The 9,604-nt window shown below is 45.9% G+C and overlaps 1 protein-coding gene across 1 annotated transcript; it reads left to right on the top strand.

Annotated features, from left to right (window-relative positions):
• The first annotated feature begins 4,760 nt into the window (after positions 1-4,760).
• LOC144169899 (uncharacterized) lies at positions 4,761-5,786 on the top strand. The gene has a single exon (XM_077699324.1). The coding sequence runs from the start codon at positions 4,866-4,868 to the stop codon at positions 5,754-5,756; it is 891 nt and encodes a 296-aa protein (XP_077555450.1). The 5' UTR covers positions 4,761-4,865; the 3' UTR covers positions 5,757-5,786.
• Positions 5,787-9,604: the final 3,818 nt, after the last annotated feature.

The raw sequence follows: 9,604 nt of genomic DNA, 5'->3' as shown, positions 1-9,604 counted from the left end.
CGAGCAGCTAGCAGAGGACCACGCGCAATCGACATCCCGTGGATATTGTGTAAATAAGCAGGTTCCAAACACGTCACGAGTTTGTGTTTGCCGCTTCCGCACTGCCGGCGTTTTTCGCCGGCTCGCCCGGCTCGCCTCTCCAATCGGAGGGCCGGAGGGCGGAGCTGCTCCTCTCGAGAACGAACGACCCGATCGTTGGCAGCGGAGGCGCCGTGATTTCGTCAGCTCGTCGGCTGCAGCTGGCCGTGACCCAAGTTCTACAGCGTTTCCAGGCACTCTGTTTCTATTACTTTTTATTTACATTGGATGCGAAAACGCGAGCCGCACGGTCGCTGTGCAGGCGGCGGCCACGGCCGCGAAGCGCAGGCCGGCGCAGGTAGCTCGAGTGATAGCTTGTTATCGCTGCACGAAATTGCAACCAACTCCCAACCATGGCAGCTTATAGGAGAAAGGAGTTAATGATGCAATGGCGGGTTGCATTAAAAATTGTCATCTGCGCCGCTTACGAAAGCGGCAATCGAATATCCGCCGCAGTGCTAAGCCGAGCACATCTGTAGGCCGACCTGTAGGCAGACCGGCCGGCTGCTCCCAGCGCGCGTCTTGCCACCCACTGTCTCGAGCGTCGCGCATCGTTCTTTAGCCGCGGTAGCATTTGCACTCTCAGCGCCTGCGTCACGTCCACGGTCGCATTTTAATTAAGCGGATCGCGAGATCAATACGTGGGGGTATTCGCAGAAACTGCCGGCGATGCGGATTCGACAGTGCTACGTCAGCTCTGCTCTGTGATATCCCTCCGACGGTCACGTGGTCAGCTTTGTTCACACAAAATTCATCGTTTCGCGGCACCCGCTGAAACCGAAACTGCGACTGGCTGCACTAAAATGCCTCTAATTAAACAACCGTCGCACGCTGAAGCAAATGAGGTTTCTACAGGTTATAAGTAGGTCACTAGCTACTTATCGCAACAAAAAAAAAATCAAGATGCAAAATTTTTGTGTCAGTGCCCCTTTAATGTCAGTAACTGTTCGTGAGGTCCCCGGCACAGGGCTGGCTGGAGTGACTGAAGTGCAGGCTTCGAATCACAGAAGATAGCCCATCTGCGGCACGAACTTTGCTCGATGACGTGTGAAGAGCGCTACGGATGGCCATAAGTTCTGTAGCCGTGGAGGTTGTAGGATTGGCTATCTAGAATTTGCTGGACAGCGACATTCGTGGTATAATAACAGCGCCGGCAGAACCCGATGATGTTACCGAGCCATTGGTGAATATATGAGTTCGGTCACTGTATGTCTCGTGCAGATACGTCAAAGCTGCTGCAGGGCTGGTATTGAAAGGTCCCGTTTTTCCTTTACTCCTGGAATATCTAGGCACACTCGGGGCTGTATCACACATGCACACCACAACGGAAGGAGCGGTCGCATCGCCGACGTATAGTTCGATGGCATGCTGGTGTTGTGGGCAGCTACTACGCTTGCGAACAACGCCCGGGACGGGTCGCGCGAGGTGATGATCAGGCAGGCGGCTGAGGTGCCTGATATATGTCCTGAGTATTTAAACTTCCACAAAGGTTGCCACAGGGTGATTCCGAGCCAAGGCAATAGTCGCTGGTGTGGACGTAGACTGTGGTAGGCCAAGACAGCTTCGCAGGGCCTTACTCAGCCTGACTCAGACAGCCCAAGAACAGTGCGTTGTAGTGCTGTAACATCTACTTCATTTGCGTTCCCCGCGTCTTGCCACCGATGAGTTTAAATATATGTACCTCTCTATGTAGCCTCTTTATATGTAGCCTCTTCTTTATAACAGTTACGTGGACGTTCCAAGAAAGGCCTCTGTCGACAACTATGCCGAGAAACTTGTGATTTCTCACATACGACACCCTTTCGCCATTGATATACAAAGGGTATGCATACATAGGCTTTCGTGTGAACACAAGCAATGCGCATTTGCTGCTGGATATTTCCAACCTTTGTCCGTGTAGATAGGAGGTCGTCAAGTGTGCGGAATTTTGCAGTCGGGCGCGCGCATGCCGACGAGTCACGCCATCTGCCCAAACACGTATCGTCGGCGTATATCGACACGTGAACCGTCTTTGGAAGGCAGGAGGTCCGGCCAATTAGTGTAAAGTTGAACAGTGTAGAGCTCAAAAACTGGTAAACTAACTAAGAAAACGAATAAACTAATTGCGAAATGCAAAAAAACTTGATAGTGTTGAGTACGGCCGGTAAAATTGAATTAGACGAGCTGTCGAAATTGAATAACAGAAGTGAAACCAACGAAATTCGTGCGTACAGCATGGCAGTGATCGCGGAAAGGCTGGAAATAGGAGGAAGCTTAGGAACAACTAAAATGAAGCTAGATATATCTGTAAAGACAGAATGTACGCACGCAGAGACGAGCAGGGTAAAATTACACACAACATGGACTATCTTAGATAATAAAGGTAGGGGAACAATTTTACAACAGGTTTTATGGCAGCGATGTGAGACCAGGGGAAACTAGTGAACGTACATGTAAGCTTAGTTCGCGATTTCCCACTAATACCAAAAGACGAAGTAGAAAAGGCCGTGAATCTTTTAAATGAAGGTGAGATATTGTACTGGAAAAGCTTGCTGCACTCCTTTCAGAATTCTTAAGGACACTAAAAGTCCTTATAGCCTGGAAAAACGCAAACATTATTCGGATTCACAAGAAAGGGGATTCCAAATACCTCAAGAACTACAGACTCCTCAGTCTACTCTCAGTTGTATACAAGTTGTTTACAAAAGTAATAGTTAACTGAATAAATAACAGCCTAGGTTCCCAACAGCTCAGAGAGAGAGAGCAGGCTGGATTTAGGAAATGATACTAAACAGTGAATCACATCCATGGCGTCAACCAAGTAATAGAATAATCCGTGCAGTATAGAAGCCCCTTTGCATGGCATCTATAGACTACGAAAAAGCGTTTGATTCAGTAAGCACGGCAGCAGTGCTCAAAGCATTGAAAAAGTCGAGGAGACCTGCAAAGGACATATAAAAAGGACGTAAGGGCAGGATAATCCTTCATAAGCAAAGCGACATGTTCCCGATCCGAAAGGGCGTACGACAGGAAGATACCATCTCGCCAAAACTGTTCACAGGATGTCTGGAGGAGGTATTCAGGAAGCTTGACTAGGAAAACACAGGATTACGGTCAAACGGGGGAAAATTTTTGATAATAAATATAAAATATAACATATCAATAGAAACGATTAAACAATATATAATTGTAATAAATAATGTAAATAAATATAAATAATAGTATATCTGCAACAAATGTAACACAGTTGTCGAGTTTCTTATTTTTCACAAGAAAAAATTAAGCGTCAAGGCAGTCATCATAACATAAAAATCGCCTGCAGGAGGAATATAATAAACATAACAAAAAATAAAGACGCGGGGAGCCTTCCTGCCATTGCGCGAAGCCTCGGACCCGTGTTTGGATGTAGAGTGGGAAGGAAGGGATTATGGGAGATCAGGGTGGGAAGGAAATAAAACTAGAGCATTCCTGATCGAATGACTTCTTTTCAGATTGAGTGAAGCAAAGGGTAAAAAGAACGTGCAGTCTCCTGGTGGCCCTTATTTTTGTAAAAATGCACAAAGAATAAAAAAAGCTTCGCAGTACAGTTGACTATTACTTGCTACTATACCAGATACAACAAGGCTGTTCACCTGTCTACCAACTGTAAAATGGTTAGCACGGCGAAATCAGTTTCCAGGATCAGACAGAGCCGAAACTTGAAATACGTCTGAATGCGACAGTTTCCGCAAATTTGATGTACCTGCAAGTGAACGAAATCTGTTAGTGTATACGTTGGGACGAAATCTGTTAGTTTACGCTGGCACGATTTGCTCTGTGTAGTCAAATTATACCACATTTCTGAAAGCCTAATCCGCACGGCATCATCGTTATTCGTGTTCGCTGGTTTTCCTAACTGCGCACGAAACGTTGACGCTTTTCTCGCTAGGATGCACTCAGGTGATGGCCGTTCAATAGTGAATGCGGCAGTCGTGCGCAGGGCCGTAGCCAGAAATGTTTATCGGAGGGGGTTTGGGTTATCGGAAGGAGGATATTTAGCGAAAGGGGCATTACGACTGGCTCGTGCGCTGACTGGAAAAAATTTCGGAGGTGGTTCTAACCCCCCCCCCCCCCCCCCCCCCTTCCCCCTTCCCCTCTCTGGCTACGTCCCTGGTCGTGCAAAGCCGTCATGGTGCACGTGTCCGGCATAGATATCCGAACGATTCGGAAGAACGGAGAAAAAGGTGTGCGCGAATTTCGCACGACTACCGCAATAACCGGTGGAACGGCTCTCAACTCCTCTGTCCGTTTATCCGCCCGGCCGTACGTCCTTCTATCCATCCATTCCTCCAACGATGAAGTTACACACCCCCCTCCCCCCGTCCCCCACACACACTTTGCAGGATTTTTCTTTTCTACAGAAACTCCAGGCCCCACTACACAACACGGGCCCTGAAGCGCACGCTGTGCGCGAGCTGCAAACAGAAACGCAGAAACAAGGCAACTGCTCCGTAAAAAAAAATGACAGGACGGTGCTGCCATCTCTTAGCAATCAAAGTAAACAAACGTTGTATTAAACTTTTTTGATACAGTGAAATATATATAAAACTATAAGCAACAATTTAAACTACAAGATTAAAATGTTAAACATATAACTGGCACTTTTGGAAGTTAGAGTTTCAACATAATTATTTTAGCAAGGACCAGCAGAATCTGCAAGTACGGCAAGTGCGGCAAGTAACACTGTTCACAAAACATGGTAGCGCGCGTAGGTGCTTACTGGCGTGCACGTGTTGAGCGATTCGACGTTTGAAATACCAGCATCTGCCATGCATACAGTCGGCGCGGTGGCCGATCTCATCGGCGAGAAAGGCTCTACAAGCCCCAGCCCCACAAAGAAGGCAGCCAAAGCGAAGGAGCTTCCTCAACCGGTCGGGCCGGCGCTGCGCAACACCGAGGTGAAAAGCCAGACCGCCTCGCCGCAAAAAGGTACCGCGAAACGTAAACACAGTCGTGCTGGAAAAAGACTGAGTTCTGAGGGCCTTCCACCTCAACGAGGAAAAAAGGGAAAACAACTCGGACCGGACGACTCGCCTGAGTTAAACGACGCAAGCTTTGATGGATCGGAGAGCGGCTCTGTCGATGGTCCACACGCATCGACCAAGTTTGTCAAAGGTACCGCTGTCAGGGTGGACGTTGTCAGTTCCTCCAAGCCGCAAGGAAGTGAAAAGAAAACGGTGCTTGTCGGCAACCTCCCCGACGAAATTCAAGATGAAGAGGTTTGGAAGTTCTTCTCCGAGTGTGGTGAGGTGGAGGCCGTGCGCCTCATTCGGGACAGGGCGTCTGGTATGGGGAAAGGCTTCGGCTTCGTCACGTTCAAGAAGCTCGACGGAGCAGCACTTGCCATGGAGATGACTGGTCGAGAGCTTTCGGGGAGGCCCCTCAGGGTGAAGGCCTACTGTAAGCCGGCCACACCTTTTCAAAGGTCTTCCCAGCCTGGGCATGCCGTCCAAAAGAAAGGAAAGTCGAGCAAGCACGATCCTTCGTTGGAAGCTACAGATTTCAAGGGCTCCAAAGCTGAACGCTTCATGAAAAAGAAGAAGCTGAAGAAACAGATCCGGGCAAAGAAGCAGCAAAAGCTCCAGAAGAAGATTTTCCATCTTGGAGGTGCCCCACCAAAAAAAGAGAACAACAAGAATGAAGCAAAGCAGTCAGAATAAAGCTGGAGAGTCTGTTGAGAACAAAAGACATTTGGTTTGTTCGTTTGTGTTACCTTGAGGTATGCTGGAAAGGAAATGAAAATAACACTTGGCTACAGTTAGTTCTCAGGAAACCTGTGGGGTCTTTAAAGTAAGCAAAAGCAAGCACATATGTGCCACTCTGCACTATGTGTTTCAAATGTCTCATGTTTGCTGTTTAAAACTATTATGTGCAGTCCAATGTTGTTGCATGGAAGTTGAGCAACATCGGTTTGTTATGTAAAGGCTCTGCGAAAAAGCATTTCAAAGGCAGCACTGACCTACAAAAAGGCGTACTAGCCAATCCCACATAATGTGGTTTTGTCATTTTGACAGAATGGTGGGTCGAGGTATGCTAAACAAAAGATATTCAGCATATGTGCAATATTTGTGGGGTTCGTTTTTGGATTATATATTTTTTTTTGAATCGGGAGGGGGGGAGGGGCAGAAGTTGGGTGCTATTTTTGAAACTGATAATCACGGAGAAAGGGATTTTTTTGTAAAAGCATCCCGAATTTTTTTTTTTTTAGGTTTAAATCTACAGATGCACTGTGTAATACACTTAGTTTTTTTTTATCAGAAGGTGCCATGAGCTTCTCTAATGCGTTAAAATTGGTGCTTGCTTCGGGCTGGTAATCGGAGGTATGTCAGGGTTTTCCAGCAAATACTCTCAGAAACTTGGCATTTGTTTGGAAAAGAATCAGTGAGGATGACAGTAAAGAGCATTGATAACTTCTAAGAAATGAAACATTTTCTTCGCGATAAGCTGGTCCGATTTTTTTTACACATCCTTGTTTACATACATCATCATCTGGAATCGCAACGTGTTGGTCTACATTTGAGACCTGTCCGATTGTCGAACGTACCTCAGCAGGGAGAAAGCTCTCTCGACATCACGGCTTCTGTTAGCTAGCCACAGCAATGTTAGCCTATGGCCAGCCTATGGCCATGAGCAGTAGAGTCATACCAATGAGTTTGAAAGCTGTGTTTGTGGGGCTTGCTTCCAGCAAGTACTCGTTGAGAATGCCGGACCGTCGGCCCACAATTGTGCAGCTCGGTGCTTTGAAAGGATCCATTCAGAAAGAAATCGGGTTTAACTTGACTCTCCTGAAACATGTTCGGGTTGTAAAAATCGTGTATAATCGGGTTTTATCCAAAAACGAACAACCTTAAATGTTTGGCAATGTAGAAAAACCAAAATATTTAAGCCTAATAAGAAACTGCAATTGTTTCTTCCCATCATGTCTTCAGAGGACATAAATGTGTGTTGCACACATTGACTAACTACATTACTAGATTACCTTCTAGAACATTTAGGCTATGCTCTGAGCTTTTCTGGCTGACTTGCACGCATGTCTTAACAAAATAAATGTGTTTGAAAGTGCTGTTTTCCTTGCACAACCCTTCCCACTGATTTTCTGTCTGCTATGATAACATTCTCGTGAGTCCTCAGGAATAAATTTAGTTGATTGCTAGCGTGCTTAGCCTGTGCCTGAATGAAGGGTGAGGAAGACTGAACATTAGGGTAACCAAGTTTTTCACCTGATGCGGCCCATGGCATTGAGGGGTCTTCTCAGTCCAGCCAGAAGTCCCTGGGCGGTCACTGCCAGCTGAGTCCTCTTGAACAGCTGAAACTGGTAGTGGAGGTCCGAGCTGGCCGGAATGCGCTCCTACTCCCCAGGGCTTGAAGGGGGGGGGTATGGGAGAATTCCAAAATAATGTAGAGGGTGCAAAGTAGGGGGCAGAATTTTCAGGTGCCCGCGGGGTAGGAGGTGGGGTGGATAGCATGAAAGAGGGTGCTTTGGGGGGTATGTGTTAGTTTGGATGCAGCAATATGCCATAGCCTTTTCCTTGCTCAGTTTGTTGTGGGGTGGTGGTAGGCATGCTCTACGAGGCGATAGTCGTCTAGAATGTCTTTATAAAAAGAAGAAAATGTCGATGTTAATGAAATGAGGGAGAGTGAAAATTTTGTAGCCAGTGATAGCACCAGAACACTTTGAAAACCAGTGTGATTATCACGGCAAATGATGTGGCGACCACGAATGGCACATGGTGTTATCTCTTCTGCAGTTCATTACAAATAAACCATGGCTCTAGACTTACACTGGATAGTCAAATAATGCATTACACAGGGTAAATTGCACTATTCAGCCAAACATAACACTGACAAATTCCCTTTGGTGTCCCTCTAAAGCTCTCGCTTGCATGTGTGCAGAGGCAGCTTTTGTTTATCTGTGTTTGCAGGCATATACGTGTCTTACATCACTTTACTCATGCAATGTATATGCCCGTTAACCCTTGGTGTTGTGTTACATGCATGTTTTTTTAATGCAGTAATTAAACATGCTTGCGTAATGTGGCAGATCAGTGCATTTTTGCTGCAATGTAACAAGTGCTTTCCTTGAGGCCATGCCGTTGCTTGTTGGCCTGAGCAGTATTAACGAATGCAGAATACACGTGTACTCGTAGTTATAGTGCGCAAAAATGTTTCAGTCTGTCAAAATGAATTTTGTGATCGTTGATTGTTTCGCCGCAACTTTGTGTGTGGCACACCTTTGATTGTCCTTTAACCTGAGCGAGTAATACTGTTCTGCATTAGTTGTCTTGCGTAAAGGTGATGAGGATGGACCTTCGTAAGGGCTGCCTCACGTTTATGTGGTCAGGTGAGGATGCGATTCAGAGAACTTTGTCAGTGTTAGGTGGATGTAGCGCGACAGTAGTGCGGGAAAGTTGAGTGGGCAATCTCTACAGCACCCAGTTCCAGCATCCACCTCTGGTGTTTTTGTGGTCTCTTGTAAGCACATTTCTGCAGTTCAAGGTGCCGTGACGCTTCCGTTTTCCTGCACACCTCTTCCCATCGAAGCATTATCTATCAGGTTTGCTTCAGGCTATAATGGCCAGAATTTGGAAGAACAGGTAGTTCTTTGTGATGAGGACCAGTGAACATTGGCAATAACTACCACGTAACTCTACAAGCACCCACCTTCGGATAACCAAGAGGTCTCCCTTGAAGATATCGAGATATCGAATACAGCTTCAAGGCACCAATACTAGACACTTCTCTTGTCATTGTTTCTCTTTCCCTCACTCCCCTCCCCCACTTAAACCTTTCTGCTTCGAATCTGGGTCCCTGAAAACAACATCAGTTGCACATCCTCCTCCTGACATAAAAATCAATGAACCATTCGTTACCAAGTATCATCAAGCAGTATTTAACTGTATCAGCTTCTTCTGGAAATATGAAATGTAAAGTAATAGGATGATGTGTGGCTTAATGTAAAAAGTCAAAATGCAAAAAAAATGTGTTTGATATTTTGTAGGAAATAAATATGAAAGGTAAAGTAATTAAGGTGATGCGTGGCTTATAAAAAAAGTAAGTAAAAAATCTGATATTTTGTAGAAAATATTGAGAATTAAACATAGTTATAAACATTTATGCAGCTGTGACCTATAACAAAGCATTTGTGATCAATTTTAATGATGTTTTGTTTAGGTTTGATGGCTCTGAAATGTGTATGTGCAAACTTTTTGAGGGATGTAGGAAGCTCGCGCAAAGTGCGAATGCAGTAAGGTTGAGATTGTGGCAAATTTGTGGAAGTAAACACGTTTTACGATCTTGCCACTTAAACGCATGTGAGTTCAAATATTTTGCTTAGCTTCAGCGTCTGCAGCAAAGACAAACCAAATCGTTCATCATAGAAAGTTTCAAACATTCCCGCTTTTGGTGCTTTCTTTAGAGGTCGAAAGATGTCGCCACATAGACGCCTGCTTTCCTGGGTTAGCTGTGGCAGACACCCTAGAGATGCCGCCACCTGGACGCGAGGCCTGAA

This window comes from Haemaphysalis longicornis, unplaced genomic scaffold (genome assembly GCF_048455015.1).
Source record: "Haemaphysalis longicornis isolate Haplotype H1 unplaced genomic scaffold, Haemaphysalis longicornis Haplotype H1 scaffold_2, whole genome shotgun sequence".
NCBI classification, from domain to species: Eukaryota; Metazoa; Arthropoda; class Arachnida; order Ixodida; family Ixodidae; genus Haemaphysalis; species Haemaphysalis longicornis.
Note: the sequence above shows the minus strand (reverse complement) of the source record. Positions and strands in the feature narration are given on the sequence as shown.